Here is an 18,358-nt window from a genome sequence, read left to right as displayed (position 1 = left end):
GTTTGGCATCTTCTCCCCTCTCCTATAATATAGAAAATCACAATCTTTTCGTCCACCATTTGCATATAGTCCCTCTAGCTACTACATATTGTTCGGCCCACTGTGATCAGTGAGGTTGGACCGAGGGTACACGTAGCAGCAGGTGTGGGGTTCATTTCACACGTGGCACTCCTCTCGGTGGCGCCGTGCCCATGTGCCTCACCGACGCTGGAGGAGAAGATTCGTAGTGGGTCGAGTCGTCTGGGTGTTGTGCTGGGATGTCGACCTAAATCCGTTTTTCTTTTTAGTCCATCACATTAGAAGAATATTAGAGAAAAATCTCTAAATTCTTCTTATATGATGGACTAATTTCTAAAATTATTTTCAGCCCGGGTTTATATGGTGAAAAACAGAATTCCTTTGTATTGCTCCATTTATATGCAATGATAAAAATGCATGATCATGTGCATGATCAGTATGTGTGAGTGGTGAACAATTGGCTAGATGTTGCTGTTAGCGATGATTTGTGATATTGTGTTTGTGGCCGAAGTGTCAGGGTAGTCTAGGAGCTACTCGGGAAGCTAGTGAACTTGTCTTGGAACACGTCTTGGTTGATCGGAAATGGTCTAGACTGGTCAGAACTAGTCTAAAAACTGGTCTAACTGGTATAGGAACTGGTCTTGAAATTGGTCTAACTGGTCTAGTACCTGGTCTAAATCGGTCCAGGTCCTGGACTGGTCCAAGACCTGGACTGGTCCAAGACCTGGACTGGTCCAAGACCTGGACTGGTCCAAGACTTGGACCAGCCAAGACCTATTCCAAGACCAGTTCATTAGCTTCCCGAGTAGCTCCCAGAGTACCCTGACACTTTGCCCACAAACACTATATCACAAATCATCACTTATAGCAACATCTAGCCAATTGTTCATCATTCACCAATACTGATCATGCATTTCCCCCCCATGATGGGGAAATTCCTTATTTGCCATTGAAAAATATCCCTCTTCCCTCTATGCCACTCATTGAAACAGATTTCCTTATCTACCATCGGTTTCATTTTTCGTTCCTTCCATGCCACTCTGTTAACCTTTTTGTCAATTCTGCTGTCGAAATTCACTGTTCACCGGTGCTATTCACGGGTACAGTGGTCTGTTGTTACTCCAAAAATCAGTGGTCTTCTATTTCTTAAAAAATCCTAGAACTTTTTGTACGTGTTCCATAATCCATGTGCAACCCATTTAATTAGATTCACCAAAAAAGCATGTGTAGAATTTAAACTAAAATTCTCAAAAAAAAAAGTACTTTTATAACTTCTAACAATTGTTAGGGCCTCAAATAAAATCCCAAAAATCTGAAAAAATTCACTAATATTCTTCTTATGTGATAAACTCATTTCTAAAATTATTTCTAGCCCTAGGTTATATGGTAAAAAACCAAGTTCATTTGTAATGCTTTATTAATTGCTATAAGCGATGATTTGTAATATAGTGTTTGTGAGTGAAGTATCAGGGTAATTTGGGAGCTAGTTAGGAAGCTAGTGAACTGGTCTTGGAACAGGTCTTAACTAGTCGGAACTGGTCTAGAAACTGGATGAAACCGGTCTAACTGGTGTGGGAGCTGGTTTTGAAACAGTCTAACTGGTCTAGACCAGGTCCTAGACCAATTTAGACCAGATCCTAAACCAGACAAGACCTGTTCCAAGACTAGTTTCCCGAGTAGCTCCTAAACTACCTTGACACTTCACCTACAAACACTATATACTCATAGCAACATCTAACCAATTATTTATCATTCACACATACTGATCATACACATGATCATGCATTTTTATCTAAGACACACCAAAGTGCTTCATCTCCAATTGGAAGTCTATTCAATCTCGAGTTGAAAGGGCTTCATCTCCAATTTAAATCTTTGTTCAATCTCAAGTTTAAAGTGCTCATTTAATCTCCAACTGAAAGCTTTGTTAACCTCGAGTGCATGTGAGTTAATCTTTACTCTCTGCGCATCATCATAAAGCAGAATAATTTATCTTTGTTGATCTCTAGCGCATGATAAAATTTCATCCCATAATTCATGGAAACAAAATATATGAATGTGGGCTTCGTCGTCAAATATTTTTGGAACTCCGAATATATGCAATATTGGACTCGTCGTGTTGCCTTATTTGAACAGGGTACGATTCTTCAAAAAGATCCTGAATAAAGCGCTCAGATTGAGATATGAGGCCTCACAAAGATTTGAAGGTAAACAAGGGCTAAAGCTACACGACCAGCAGCTCTTGTTCTTCTCGTAATCTTCCTTCATCCTGCATGCAGCAGCTTCCCGGCCTAACTCGCATAGTTGTTTGGATGGGTCTCGGGCCCATGGGACAGGGAGTCATCTCTACTGCTGGGTATGTACAGCATACGTTAGTTGGTTTCCTCGTTGCTCCAAATAGAAAAATGCAATCATATCAGTTTTTTAGTTGCTCCAAATAGAAATTGGTATTTTTAGTATTTCGATGATAAAAGCATACCTCTGGCTCTCGCAAATTCAGTATTTCCAGTTCAGCATGCTCCGTAGCACTCTTCTTGTCAAGTCCGCGATTGCAAAAATAGGTAACAACAGATTGTAACAGTTCATTACAGATCCTGAAAAGACAACAACTTTTCAATCAAAAGCAAACTTGGATATCTAAGGAACAATAGCAACTTGAAAGAATAATACACTAACCTAGGGTACTCATCTTGGATGTCGATTGCTAGATTCCCATCATGCTTTTGAATAAATGCATATGGGACATGCAATTTGAACGAGCCTGTGTACCTCATGCCTTCTACTACACCCTCAAAATAAGGGATCATGCGGCAGCTGCTACCGTCTCTGAACCTGGGCATTCAAAATTAAGTCAAAATTCTACTGAACAAATATTTACAGAACTCAGAGTGAAGCTTACTCCGTAAGGAATTTGAGAAAATTCTCAGCAATGGTCGGAGATTTAAAAGCTTCTTTTTCAGAAGGGCACACATCAGAAATAGGAGGACAAGGTTCAACTGTTGCTGACTTCGGAGCTTCTTCCTTCTCAACGGCGGTTGCAGCTTTAGAAGCTTCTTTTTCAGGAAGACACACATTAGAAATAGGAGGACAAGGTTCAGCTGTTGCTGACTTAGGAGCTTCTTCCTTTTCCTCTATTTTGTTTCCCAGATTTCTTCGTAGCCTTGATTTCTTCTTTCTTGCTGGTTTTGTGGATGGTTTGTCACCAGGTTCGTCCAGTGCTGAAAGCTTCTTTTCCCGCCATTCCTTAGCCTGCTATTTCATTAGCAATCATAATAAAAACGAAAAGTCTGGGATGAACATGATTTAAAGTTCGCACTTTTAAAATGTGTGGATACAAGGACTATGAATATGTCGAATGAATATATTTAGTGCGGCTAATCATGTAGGTCTACTATATCGAAGCTAAACATTCATCTTCAGGTTCAGATTTTTCTTTCCTGTCTCATAATAAGTAATCGACTAGGAACAACCTGGCAAAAGGAAAAGGCTACCAAATTCTTCTTGTGTTTTTATTGTGCGGTTGCCAAGAACCTTTTGCTGGGTATCCTTGAAGCATATAGGTTCAAATTTTTGTCTTTCAACTCTGGATGAGAGGGATTGTGTGCTTAAAAGTTTTTACTTTTGCTTCCATGTTGGTTGGTGTGGAAATTGAGCAATTTCTTATTTCATAAATGTGAGTGGATTGGTACGAATGTGGCATGGAGGAATATACTCTCACTCTGCAAAAGTGGTGATTACTGGGATCTGAGAGAGCAGAACAATATTGATACACCTGAAAGAAAACATCCTTCCAGTGCAATACATATTGGGCCATTCTCGAGGATTTGGAATATAGGATTTTACTTTAATTAGTGAGAATGTCAAGTTCGTCTAGTGCTCCTTATATGCCCTTGTAACTGGAGCTTACTCCCTTTGGTTGTAATATGAAGAAAGAGAGGCTTACTTTTTCCATATTCGGTTGCTCCTTGGTCGGACTGAAGCGGCTTGTTACGTAGAAGCTCTCTTCCTCCAGCTGTCATTTGTGATTAGGACAAAAAATATCAAAAAGGCATTATAATCTCAAACTCAGAAAATTGACTAAACGAGTATGACATCACATACCACAGTCAACTTTTTCCACATAGCATCTGGGTGACTCTGCAGAAGATCCTCGTCTGTTTCCAAGGTGAATAGATCTCCATTATACTGCACAAATACCATAAAAAATTATAATAAAAAAAGCCATATCAAGAAAACACTTATATGAGCAAGGAGGGGAGATTTATTTCATACCTTGTAGACAACTCTAAATTTATTTTCTATGTACAAAACAGCGGGTTTTCTTTCTTCTAATGATTTGTGCAAAACAGCCAACCTATATTATTGAAATATTATAAGATCGTCAAGGCATCAGACTGCATGATATATCCAAGCATATTTAGAAACAGTAACATCAGACAAAAGAAAATGCTTAATGGATTTTCTGAAATAAAGCCTAGTGGAATTGAGCATTTAGTGCAAGGACATCATAAAGATGGCCTTCTAAATGCTATACTAATGTGCTGCAGCCTAGCAAAATAATTAAACTCCTAGGTAGCATTCTTGTCACACTTCCAGACAGATCTATAACTGGACAGTAGGCAGATGTAAGAACTCATAGATAATTGGTAGCAATAACAGTAGAACAACTCAACGATCATATCAAAGGGCCTTAGTCCTTAAGCATTAGTCAAGCTCAGGTACTTGGATGTAAGAAGCAACAGTACATTAACCTAGATGAATATACACCAAGCTATTGACAGAAAAGTAACACCAATCAAAGTGGTAAAAAAAAAAGGCTTGAATAGTTCAGAATTCATGGCAATACAATCTTCTTTTTTTACTTACATGGACATGAAAAATAGAGAGTATATAATTGCACTTGCATGGCAATGCAAGTAGAGAGCTTATATTCATTTCTATGGCTGGGTTACGTGCACTGAAATCATAGATGCATCATATTGACTTGATAAATTGAAAAAAATGCATAGTCGCTATTGTTCTACAATCCAAAATCCATACCCATAAGTTGTTAAGTGGGTTTTTGAGGCATCCAAGAAATCCTTAATCCTTGCGTCTGCATAAAAATAAATAAAGAAAAAACTTTAAAGTATAATATTTTAGATAAACAAACAAGTTGAATAAGAAAAACTCTCACATCGTGCTACCACGGGTTGAGCAGCCGCTCTGCTGGCTTCGGATGCATTAAGCGCCTCATCTGCTACTGATTGCAGTTTAGGAAGTAGGTTGACCAGCTTATCATAAGACTTTTCCTTAATATCATTATATAGCAATATGTCCTCAGGGTCCGACAACCAACCATGCACCAAAGGAATTTTGAGAAGTTTAAATAATAAGATCTCGTCAGCTAGGCTGAAAGTGTTGCAGCTACAATAAAGACATGATAATATGAATCCAGATAGTGAATAATAATAGAAAACACAAACTACTAGACCTGCTAGTAGGTTGAAACCCACCCCAAACCCAAAGCAACTACAGCAAAACTGCCAACCCAGACCAAACCATAAAATCCCTTAGCCAACCCTGCCCAAACCAACCCACAGCTTTTCTCACACCAAAACCAACCCAACCCCCCCCCCCCCCCCAGGTCGAACCCATTTTTCAACCTGTGGCCAACCCATGGCATCATCGACTAGCTTGAACCATGAAAGCCAGCCGACGTTCCACTCAGAAAAGAAGAAAGAAAAAAAAGAGGCCATGTTCCTCTTCCTCTCAGCTTGCTGACTAGCTATTAACCACTGAAACATTACTAAAAATAAAAATATTGTTGAGAAAAATTCAAAGAAAAAAAATATATATAAAAACAGAACAAATAAATTCTCACAAAAAGTAAAGAAAAAAGTCCAAAATACGCACAGTACCATGAGATACAATAAAAAGTAAAGTGACCCCATTAACTAATACTCCCTATTGGAACACTACTCTATAACCCATATTTATTTCTAACGAATGAGGCTTTATCTTCATGTACATGCAATCCAGCTCCTATGAAACACTTGGAAAAAAAGCAAGGTAACAGTAAATACTAGTCCATGAAACAAGGGAAGTTCAGTGCAGTTAACTCGAAGATAGAGTATTGTCTTTTCCTAACACAAGAAAAGACAGCAATCATCAGATTCATCACAAATAGTAAAAGGCAACCATCAGACACAAATATGATGGTGCATCTAATAATCCCCTTCACCCTCATTCTCAGCTATGTTGAAGTACCGGAGCTCATAGACATTGCGGTGCTTGTTTGCCGCTGAATGGACTACTTTTATGCTACTAAGTTCAAAGTAAAGGACAAGGTAGGAAGCTGCAGAAATATTATGACAAAGGTTTAACAACCTGACATGTTTTACTTCTTGATTCCACGAACATTGAACAACTACAAAACCAATCACACTAGGAACAATGTATAGTAGAGCAGGGTGAAAAGGCCAAAGGACCTATCATCCCCTACAGCAGAAACACATCACCAATGATGGATTCCACGACCAACAGCTTCACCACTATTAGAGATACTATCAGCTTACGCATATCAGTGATACAGCAAGCATACACATAACAATCCCAGGTCAGAGACAGTAACGTGAAATCTGAGGAGGAGCAACCCTTACTACCTGCGAGCGAGCGAGGCGAGAGGGAGGAGAGCCGGAGCTCGGAGGACGGATCAACGGTGGCGGAGAAGACCGGGACAGCGGCGCGCCTCCCCGATCCGCTCAGCCTTTGCCGCCGCAGCGCCGCCCGCTTGAGACGACGATTGGGCGTCGACCATGGGTGAACCCAAACGAAACCGAAAAAAAGACCTCACTCCAACCCTACCCAACCCGTTTCCTATCAAACCCAATCCAATCCAACCCCCGACTGTCAACCCAACCCAAAAAACCAGTTTCAATCCAACCAATCCTACAAACTACTAACTAGAATTACCTTTTGTTTACTGGATCAACATGGAGACCAGCTGCCAGTGATTCCAATATGCTAATAAGGGGCTCCTCCTTCTCTTTCATCGCGGGACGACCAGAGTCCACAACTTGTTTGATATTCGCCACAAGTGAACCCACCATGCCCTTTGTAAGAATCTGCTCTTCCACATATGGAGGTGGATCCCCGCGATCTGTACCCTTCGACCCTAGGAAGGTGCAGTTAGCAATGGCTACTAACGCACTGGATTCTGCGGATCTATGGTGCACAATGAGCTTAGGTTCGCCATCGAACTCGACCCGTCCTAACTTGTATTCCGACTGCGACATGGATACTGAAGGGTGTTGAGAAGGAAGGGGAAAACGGGGCGGCGGCGGCGGGGCGGACTGCGGCGGAGCAGTCGGAGGCCGCGCTGCTAACCTTGGGGAAGGAAGGGAAGGAGTTTTTTTTTATATATATTTTATTAAAAATTTAAATAAATAGATTCTCGAAAAAATTGCAAAACTACTGACCGCCCCCTCAGAGGGTGGGTACGGCCTGCCCGCCCGAGCCGCCTCTCTTATCGCCCTCTCAAAGGGCGGTAAGGGACCTTCCCGCCCACGGCTCCCCCATTCGGTCTCTTCTATAAAAGAGGCTAAAATTAGTCTAAAATCTCATTTTATTCAGAAAAAAAAAAAAGTTGAGAAGAGGAAGGAGAAGAGAGGAGAGGAGAGGGGAGGAAGAGAGCCCGATGAAATCCTGTTACTTTTGAGCTGCGGATTTGAAGATTATTTTCGGGTAATTCTTTTTTTCTTTTTATTGTTGTTAATTAGTGCAGTAGTAGTATATGATATAGATTTTAGATATGTATGACCTAGGGTTTAGAAAATTGTCAAATTTACTTAGAAAATTGTACGATAGTAGTGAAATATAGAATATTATTTTTACTATATTAGGGTTGTAATGTGCGGAATAGGAGGTATCAGTATATGATAATTTGCAAACCTAGGATGTAGCATTTAGAAATTATTTTATCTGATAATTAGAAATATAGTTTGTTGGTCTTAACATTGGTTATATTTACGGGTGTTTTCAGGGATGGCAGATAAATTAATTTTTCAGATATATTATGGTGAGGGTGAAATTAGGTATGGTCCTAACGGTGTAGATTTGTCTGGATTTCGTCATGTCATGAAGGGTCTTAGTAAAGCTAATGAGAGGACCATTGTGGGTGTGTGCAAATGGCTCATGCAGTTTTCCCAACTGGATCCGCAGCAACATGAGCTGAAGTTGAAAGTTGTCCTCAGCCGTGCTAGTCATGGATACTTTGGTGAGCTTGTTCCCATCAAAGCCACATCAACTTGGAGGCAGTATATAGATATATGTTGTGAACGTGCCGTGCCGCTGGTTTTGTTAGCTGAGGCGTACCTGAAAGATCAAACTGAGGTGAACTCTGCGGAAGCAGTAGCAGGACCAAGTGAGGCAGTGGAAGATGAATCAGAGGCGGCTAATGTCGGGTCCAGGGAGGATGTTGGTGATACTCCAGAGCTGCAACCGATGGGTGTAACTGATGAAGGGGAGCACATCCCTAGCATCATTGAAGATATGGATTTGGAGGATGAAGAGTTGGAGGAAGGCCTTGCCGATGGGGATTCATCTGACGAGGAGGGTAATGCTCCAGTTCTTGCAGAGTGGAGGGATCATGAATTTTCGAAGCTGGTGGTTAGCGAGGCTGATCAGACACCGTGGCAGTACCATGAGAACGAGGTATCACAGGGTGCTATGCACCCTACAAAGGAGGCAGTTATTAATGCAATGAAATTCTGATCGTTGTCTCTTCGGAGGCAATTCAAGGTTGTTAAATCCAGTAAAAGAGAGTACGATGTGAAGTGTTTGGTGCCGCAGTGTCCTTGGCGGTTGCACGCATTCAGAGGGAAATGGGTAGACTACTGGCAGTGCTCAATAGTTAAGGAATATAATTGTCACATTGAGGAAATAGAGTTCGCCCACCGGAACCTGTCATATGCCTTCATTGCAAATGTTATGTACGGAGAGATTGTGGACAACCTAAGGTATGAGCCACGATCAATAATCCATGCTATTGAGCAAAGGTTCCAGTACACAATAAACTATATGAAGGTATGGAGGGCGAAACAAAAGGCTATTGAGATGAGGTTCGGAACATATAAAGATTCATATCACAATCTACCTCGTCAATTAGCCACTATTTGTGGAAGGAACCCAGGAAGCTACTATGATATCAAGCATTACCCCTCTACTGATGTGGAGTACAGCGGGAAAAGAGTGTTGCAGCGTGCTTTCTTTGCATTCGCCGTAACTATCAAAGCATTTCGATATTGCCGACCCATCATATGCCTAGATGGAACATTCCTGACTGGGAAGTATAAATGGCAGATATTGTCTGCAATTGGGGTCGACGGTAACAACCAAGTCCTGCCACTAGGGTTTGCTTTCGTGGAGAGTGAGAATGGGGACAGCTGGTATTGGTTCCTAGAGCGGGTCAAACATGCAATTGTTTTTGACCGACCAGATGCGTGTCTTATTCATGATAGGCATGCAGGATTGTTGCAGGCTTTGCTGGATATGCAACATGGTAGCGTTCGACGAGGTGTAGCAGCATAGTGGCCCGACCTCAAAAGCAGGTGGTGCATGCGCCATATGGGTGCGAACTTCTACATACAGTTTAAAAACAAAGAGTTGATGAAGATTTTCAAAAAGTTGTGCAGTCAAAACCAGCAACGAAAGTTCAATGCGCTATGGGCAAGACTTGATGAACTAACTCTAAAACAAACTGCGGAGGCTGCACCTAACGGTGATGAACCAATCGCTCTCGGACCTCTTCCAACCGATACTCTGCAGATAGTAAGGAGATCAGGCTCATCTATTAGGAGCTTCTCACAATGGATATGTAATGAGCCAAATGAAAAATAGGCTCTGTTATACAACAGTGGTGGTGCAAGGTATGGAGTAATGACTATAAATCTTGCAGAGGTTTATAACTGGGTCATGCGAGGAATGAGGTCCCTACCACTAGTTGGAATTGTAGAAGGCATTTTGCATGGGACTTGTAAGTACTTTATTGATCGGTATGCAGCTGCTAAGATTGTAATGGAGGACAATCGTATGCTTTATGGACAGATGCTATGTGAATACATAGAGAAGGTCAATAAGAAGGCCCACATACATCGCGCAAATCAAGAGGGGACTGCGAAGCACGGGTTTAGTGTCGGAGGGGGGATAGACGTGAGCAGCATGTTCAAGAGTGTGTGCTAAGGAGTGGGACATGCATATGTAGTTACCAGAAGCCACAATTACTCCACAAACCTTGTACACACGTCATAGCTGCGTGTGCGGAGCACCATATGCTTCCCAGGCAATATGTTTCAAAGTCTTTTATGAAAGATCAAATACTCAACACTGGAATCATGAGCTGTATGGTTACGGTATTGTTGACACTTTTACAAGTAATCCAGGGCTTGCAAGAATATATGTGTCTGATTTGAAAAAGATGAAGAACACACCTTGCCGAAGACAAACTCGTCGGATTCGCAACGATATGGATGAATCCGAGGCTAGCCCTAGGGTCAAGCGATGCAGTCAGTGCAATGAAATATGTCACACGTACAAGTATTGTCCCAAAAATGCACCTGGTGATGCACCTGTTGTCTAGGTGAGTTTTATGGTGCGTTGTGCTCGATTTGTACCATTTGAACCTTCGTTTGTAGGTCATTGTCGCAGTGTGTTAATGTTGCATATAGTGATATAGTTAATTTGCATTCAAAGTATATTGTTACTGTCTATATCTAACAATGCATTAATGTACATGTCTTTCAAATGCAGAAATGGCCGACCCTACGACCCCCGAGATTCTAGACCCTGTAGTGGACAAGAAGCATCGCAGCTTCTTATCCGTCGAGCATCAGACGGAGCTAGGAGTGTTTCGACCACGGGACCCTGGAGAGCTGCTCAAGATAGATGAGCGATGGAAGCACAAGTACTTCGATAATTTCATACGAAATTGCCATATCAGTGATGTAATTCCATATTATTGATATACTGCAATACTTGTAGGTTGGCAGCGGCGGGACTCCTACCGCTTTGCCGGCTTGTCGAGGCCCGATCGACGGAGAACCCCGAGGCAGCGGCGCGTCGTTTCTACTTTGATCGGTCACTGATAGCAGCCCTGGTCGACCGATGGAGGCTAGAGACACATACGTTCCATTTCCCGTGCGGTGAGATGACCTTGACCTTGCAGGACGTAGCCTACCTCTTAGGCCTTCCTTGCACGGGAGCTGCGGTTGGAGTCATTGATATGGAGACTGACTGGATCAACGACATGCATCAGCGCTTTGGCCCGGTGGAGTGGAAGGCGGACGCACCCCCCTACGTGCCTGAGTTCTTGTCCAATGCACGAGGGCCAACGAAGAAGTGGATCCTACAGTTTCAGGTTCGGTATAATACAACCTATCATTTACTATTCTAGTATGTAGTAATGATCGTTTTTGACACCAGTTATATTTGCAGCCGGCGTACATACACCCTCATGCCAACGCATACGCGGTCTCCAGGCATTTGGAGGCCTTTCTGCTTTGGTTGTTTGGGTGGGTTATGTTCACTAGTGGCCAAGGCCACCTGGTTGCGAGGACGCTTGTGCCTTACACTAGGTTGATAGCGAATGCTGATGGGGAGGAGGTACCGCAGTTCAGTTGGGCATCCGCTGTCCTTGCTGCGACGTATCGGCCGCTCTGCAACGCGTGCACGAAGAAAGAGCCACTAGCCACTTTTGCCGGGTGTCCACTTCTTTTGTAGCTGTGGTCATACGAGCGTTTCGCCATAGGCAAGCCGGTGGTGGACCGCTCCCCGTACCCCGAGGAATGGTACGGTGAGCCGGACGAGGACGCGCCTACTATGGCCTCGATGTGGTGCCGTCATCAAGTACGTATTTTATATTGACATTTTCCTTCGCAAGCTTTTTCCCTCTAACGATTTGTAACGATGTTTGTCACGCAACCACACTGGGTGTATGAGCAGCCTCGCAGCGCTTACGAGCATTTTCGTACCTAGTTCGACAGGCTACGTCCGGGCGACGTGGTATGGGAGCCTTACAACATCTTGGCAGTGTAAGGGCGTGCAGGATTGGGTTTGTCACCGTTGTGTACCCGCGACGAGGATTACTGGCTCACGAAGGCGCCGCTTGTCTTCGACATCTACGTCGAAGAATACTCACCGCACCGCGTCATGCGGCAGTTTGGCTGTCACCAGGCATTCCCTCTCGTCCACATCCGTACCGTCCCCATGCACGTCCACAAGTACATATGCAAAATTAAAGTATTCGTAACCTTCATTTTACTGTGACTTACATTTACCGTGGTTCAAATGCAGGTGCAACCTTTGGGCAGAACGCTTGGCCCTTTACGTGGCAACATGGGCCCAAGTGCTACAGGATGTCGTGGAGGAGGCTCATCCCCACACCGAGTAGAACTTCAACAAGTACCTACGGTGGTACGTTCCACGTACACGCACACGTGTCATCTACACCCCTGAGGGTGTTTGGCCCCACATCGCGTCGACAACGGAGGCATACCCGGTGCATTGGGACGAGGACGCTGCATTAGCGGTAAGTTTTCCTTTGAAGTCAGTAGTCCATACTCAACGAACAAAACCGTATACTGTAATTGTTTATTCCTGTTCGTATCCGCAGGCAGATATCATTTATGATGTACATAAGGATGCAGCTGGTGCCATGGACCGACTCCGGCAAGGGCAGCACCTCAGTGCGTCGGATGTTGTGATCTTCATCAAGCGGGTTTTCGACAAGACCGCGTGCCTTAAACCTAACCTCCTGCCGATCTACTACAGATGTAGCAGGGGCGCCTCCCAGGTCCAGTGGTGTCCACACCGAGTCGTCTCGGCGGTCAGATGTGCACCGTCGTTCATCCGTGTCGGCACCCACACGACCCCTTTTACCACGTCATGGAGGCTCGGAGCAACTTGGTGCGAATTTTAATTTCGAATGACATTCAACAATATTTGTTACTTACTACTGCATTGATTATTAAACTTTCATTAGGTGCACCTACACAAGCCTCGACGAAGCCTCGTAGATCAAGCCATGTGCGTCCACCCTCAGGTACTGGCGGCCCCCTTCATCCCAGTTTTTAATACTTTCAGCAAATTAAGTTAATATTGTGGTCAGGTTACTTCGGTGACGAGACCGGTCCGTGTTCAGTGGCCTCACGCCCGACCCCACCCGCAACGTTCGAGCCATACTACGGCACGACAGCCTGGCCTTCTTCTGCTGCACCGGCATACCACGCATGTACAATTATACAATTTTTACTACTACTTCCAATACCACATTGTTCGTATCTAACATAATTATTTGTTTGTAGGCCCCTCCAGCCAGTACACATAGACGCCAGCAGAGCCTTCATAGTCCTCCTACCCTAGTCAGGAGGATGAGGCTGGTCCGAACGCCGCATACGACCTCGTTCGTGACTTTTTTGGGGGCACACCTGACTACGACGTCCTCCAACGGTCCCAGGTACCCAGTGCTCCCCTTCGGACACAGCCCACGCAGGACGAGGCCTCGACACTGGTGCTCCCTACTAGGCCTACCAGACACGTCGGTCCACCCGACCCCCTCACCTACTACAGGGGTCACGTGAGGGTTAACTAGTGGCATCGGGACCACGATGGGGCGCACAGGCGACGGCAACGAGGGAGGCAGCAGTAGAATTTTAGATTTTATGTAACTTACATATGCATGTACTCCTACGTATTCAGACACGTTTACTCTTTATGGTTCACTTAGCATGTCGTAACTGCATTTCGTATTCCAAAACGATGGCATCCTAGTTGCATTTCTTAATCCGACACGATCACAAGCTACATTCTGTCATCATCATTATATCTTACAAAACAACTTATGCAACGAGTGATACCTCACTTCCTCTGTTGGGAGTGTTACTTTAATGAAGAAGTGACCACACTACTGAACTTTAACCATGACTTGACAACACATGCCTCCTTGCGCAGGCTTTAAACAAGAAGTGACAACACTACCCAACTTTTTCCAAACAATAAATGACAACACAGATATCAATAAATGTGGAATCTCTGACTATGATCAATGACACAACTTTCCCATTCTTCAAGATAGAATCCGATGCTCCTGCCACCAGCTACGCCCCTGCACTCACTCCTTTCTTCAAGAGCGAATCCAATGCTCGTGCCTCCCCCAACTATAAATAGCCGAATCTCCTTACGTTGATGCACCACTCATTTCTCAGATATCTCAAGTGCAATGTCTTCCTCAGCTCCATCAAGCCCACCAAAGAAACATTGGGGGACTACCATACCTGAAGGTCTCGAACCACCAATGTGCTTCTGTGGTGACCTCTGTAAGCTCCGCGAGTCGCAGAACATCTCATACACCTATGGGCTGCGCTTCTTCATGTGTGCCAACTACGAGTATGACAAGCCTCAACATGCAACAACTGGTTATCGACCAGTATGACAACAGATATCAGCCTCATCTCTTCCGATTTCGCACCCTATTTTACTAACCGCTCATCTTGTTCTATTTGTTCAGTCCCCTCCACCGCTCTGTGATTTTATTCAATGGCTCGACAATGAGCAAAATGACGCACAGAAGCAGTGGGTCGACATGAACATGAGGTGGAGAAGGGAAGCGTACGCACGTCGGGAGTACGAGCAACAACAAGAGGAACTTCGCGTCAAGCGGGAGGAAGAAGAGCGCATGAGGAAGGCGGCGCACGACCGTACCGTGGCTCAAGCTTGGGAGGCTGAGAGGGAAAGGAAGTGGGAGAGAGCCCGTCGTGCTAAGGCGGAAGGTCCCGATGCCCTCCGAAAGGGAAAGTATCCTAGATGCACTCAGTAGAGAGTATCTAATGTAACCCGACATACTTTCCCTCCCTAAGGCATGTTATAATTAGGATTGGCGCACTAATAAATAGGTCTTAGTGCGAACCGTACATACCACCTTTATTTTCTCATCGTGTCGTCGCGGTTACAGTCTATTGTAATGTTTTCACCCTATGTTTAATACTATGTTTATCGTCGTTCGCACCCTATACTCACGTAAAATGCTACGAGTGCTAATTACTGATTTTTTTATTCTCCGACTATTACATAACATACTCCAAATTTAAATTCCAAATTTTCTTAAAGCCCTTTTTTAATTTCTTGAATTACACAAAAAATTACATTTTTAGAGAAAAAAAAAGGCCCTAACCCCCCCCCCCCCTCAGAGGGCGGCAAGGGGGCTAACCGCCCTCTTCGGGCCTACCTGTCCCCTGAGAGGGCAGTTAGCCCCCTTGCTACCCTCTGAGTGGGCGGTTAGGCCTGCCGCCCTATCAGGGGGCGGTTAGGTTGCCTAACCGCCCTCTCAGAGGGCTGTAGGCGCCTAGTTTTACAATTTCTCCTACGGAGAATCTATTTATTTAATTTTTTAATCAAAAAAATATTAAAAAAAAACCTCGAACGGAAGGGGTACCCAAAGTCTTTTTCCATGCTTAAGGCCCAACCAGCCCCCGTGTGAGTGAGCGGGCTGGCCCATTATTCCACTCTGCTGCCAATGAATTTTTTTATTTCCAAAATTCGAAAATTATAAAAAAAAATAAGCTTCCATTCAATTTTTTTTGCCAAACTAAAACTAGCCGCATGTTGCCCTTCCAACATGCGACAGGTAGTAGGCCCGCCGTCCAACGATTGGAAATAAATTTCCAACGTCCGAATGGACACGTTGGCTGCCACGTCCTCTTGTCGGTCCACTTGTCGCTCTTCCAACGGGCGACTGGTACCTCTGCGCCAGACAGCCCCTATTAAAAAAGGTGTCTCCACGACCAACAGCTTAAGAGGTCGCACCCGGCCTCCACTCACAGCGCCACTCAGTGCCTCTACTCAGCTGAGAAGGAGAAGAAGGAAAGAGGAGATGAGAGGGGGGAGGGAGAGGTAATTTTCTAATCTTTGTAATTTTTTTACAAACCTGGTATGATAGCCATCATATATAGTTTGAAACATACGTTAGACATTAGATCTAAGATTTAGTTGTATTATAGCAATGTTAGCAGTAGATATTTTAGGGATAGTTGTAACTATTGTAGTTAGGTTTTGTAGAGATAGTTGTATTTTTTTTGGATCTATGAAAATTCTTTTAAAAGCAATACAGAGTATTTCTTTACCTAGATTTTGTAAACAATTGCACTCTTATTACATCTCCTTTTTTAACAATTGTTGGACCTAGGTTTTTTTAGCAACATCAGATTTTTGTTTTTTATTTTCTATTGTTGGAGATCTATCAAATATAATTTTTGGTAGCCAAAATAATACTATAGTTTTTTATCCATCGTGGGTAGGTATATCGGATACGTGGCAGTTCAGGATTTTTTTTTTTTTGGGAAATGGACATTGTTTATGGTCCGCAATGGGTAGATCTGTCGGTGTTTGAGTCAATTGATAAGAGTATATCTAGACCAATGCAGAAGTTTGTTAGGCATTTATATGATTTACATAACGAACACTAAGAGGATAAAAAACAGTTTCATCTCCTAGTGGGTTAGATTCACTACGCAGCAGAAAATAACACATAAATGACAAAAGATGGGTAGTGCTATGTGCCCATAAGCACCACCCCAAAAGACATCTCCTGAGTAGGTAGCACTACTCTTGCCCGTCGCTAACGTTGGCGGACGTGAAGTAGTCGAACACTAATTCTTTCTCACCTGAAAAATAAAGCAGCGTGAGTACGAAAGTACTCACAAGACTTAATCTATATTGGGTACATATAATAACCCGACTCCAAGGATTATGCATTTGGATGAAGTAGCAAGGAATCGGCCATAAGGTTAAGTGAATTTACATGCAAATAGCAGAATTTGACTCAAGTGTCAGCAACTACAACCTAAAACTTGTACTCTCCTATCATGAGAACATTAACATAAATATAAATGTAACTTGATAAATCTCATCTCAACATCTGTCATCACAACCACTTCCCAACGTACCATGACATCATCCCATATCGAACGGACACTCTACGATTGATGCAAATGGATAGAAGCATGCTCATAACCGAGAGCACAACTGTCGGTGGATGAACACCGCAAGCGGAGATCCTGAGGGACATCCTTTGAGATTCAGTCGAGGGGCTAATTCTGGATCTACCTCGTACGTGGATTTAATGCGAATATATGAGATCTAGGTGGGACAGATGATCGTCGGCTAGTGAGAGTAAATGCTCAAGGGATTTTAGACAGGTTTGGGTCACATGGAGCGTAATACCCTACTCCTGTGTGTATAATATGCTATTAATGCTCTTGGAATGCCTTTCTCTGAATCTCTGTGTTACAAGGTTTTTTGTCTAAGTCTTGAGCTTCGGCCTTGCTTCGAGTCGCCCTGTCTAAAGCTTGACCTCTGTCAGTCGTCTCTTCGAAGTGCTCCACCCCCCCCCCCTTTTATCCTATCGGGGGAGGCTCAGCGTGCCCAGAACGGGGGCACGAGTTTCCATGAGCCATAAATGGAAAGCAACCGTCATGGGGCTACAGTTTGATGTTACAGGGGTTAAAATTGCGCCTTCGGTCGGTCCCGTCGCCCATTACGCCAAACTTTAGCAGGTGCAAGGGGGCCCACCGGGCAGCAGCTAAACTGCCCCGCATGCTCGCTCGGTCAGATCAGATCTGACACAGCAGGGGGGCAGGCGATACGCCTCAAGCCCAGCGACGATATCTCCAAGCCTTTTCCCTCACGGGCCCCGCAGGGTGACGTGCGATGGGACCCATCGCATTAAATGTCCCGACGCCTTCCTGCCAGGCAGGGACTGACGTACTTAGTACAACAGGCGTGGGGGGAGTGGTTGGATGTGACCGGCCACGCTCCCTCTTAAATGCAGCATCGGACCTCCCACCAATTGACACCTCACCGTGGAACCTTTGTGGGGTTCACTGGCAAGGGACTTCTCAGGTTCTCGGGGAACTACGGGTGCTCAGGGGCCAACTGTTCATGGCCCCAAGCACCCCTCCTAGAACTTGCTCTTCTCGGGTCCTCAGGGAACTCTGGGTACTCGGGGGGGCACTGTTCATGACCTCGAGCACCCCTCCCGGAACTGCCTCTTCTCGGGTCCTCGGGGAACTCTGGGTACTCAGGGACCACTGTTCATGGCCCCGAGCACCCCTCCCGGAACTGGCTCTTCTCGGGTCCTCAGGGAACTCTGGATACTCGGGAATCACTGTTCATGGCCCCGAGCACCCCTTCCGAAACTAGCTCTTCTCGACCCTTGGGGAGATGGTCCCCGAGGAAAGGCGCCACGTGGCATTCTGCTGTCCTGGCCTCAGGACTCAGGGACCCCTGGTTCCCATGTCACTGACAACAG

The 18,358-nt window shown here is 44.4% G+C and overlaps 1 protein-coding gene across 4 annotated transcripts; it reads right to left on the bottom strand.

The window, feature by feature from the left end:
* Positions 1 to 2,067: 2,067 nt before the first annotated feature.
* LOC133925358 (uncharacterized) lies at positions 2,068 to 7,396 on the bottom strand. Of its 4 annotated transcripts, none has more exons than XM_062371306.1 (10): positions 6,973 to 7,396; positions 5,195 to 5,424; positions 5,059 to 5,113; positions 4,291 to 4,372; positions 4,120 to 4,203; positions 3,962 to 4,030; positions 2,918 to 3,270; positions 2,695 to 2,850; positions 2,498 to 2,612; positions 2,068 to 2,409 (listed from the first exon to the last, which is right to left on the bottom strand). In XM_062371306.1, the coding sequence occupies exons 1-10, from the start codon at positions 7,293 to 7,295 to the stop codon at positions 2,365 to 2,367; spliced, it is 1,512 nt and encodes a 503-aa protein (XP_062227290.1). In that variant the 5' UTR covers positions 7,296 to 7,396; the 3' UTR covers positions 2,068 to 2,364. The 4 variants fall into 4 exon arrangements, with proteins under 4 accessions (XP_062227290.1, XP_062227292.1, XP_062227293.1 ...); XM_062371308.1 differs by having other exon boundaries at positions 2,068 to 2,370; XM_062371309.1 differs by having other exon boundaries at positions 2,068 to 2,367.
* Between the last annotated feature and the right edge of the window lie 10,962 nt (positions 7,397 to 18,358).

This window comes from Phragmites australis, chromosome 7 (assembly GCF_958298935.1).
Source record: "Phragmites australis chromosome 7, lpPhrAust1.1, whole genome shotgun sequence".
Classification (NCBI taxonomy): domain Eukaryota; kingdom Viridiplantae; phylum Streptophyta; class Magnoliopsida; order Poales; family Poaceae; genus Phragmites; species Phragmites australis.
Note: the sequence above shows the minus strand (reverse complement) of the source record. Positions and strands in the feature narration are given on the sequence as shown.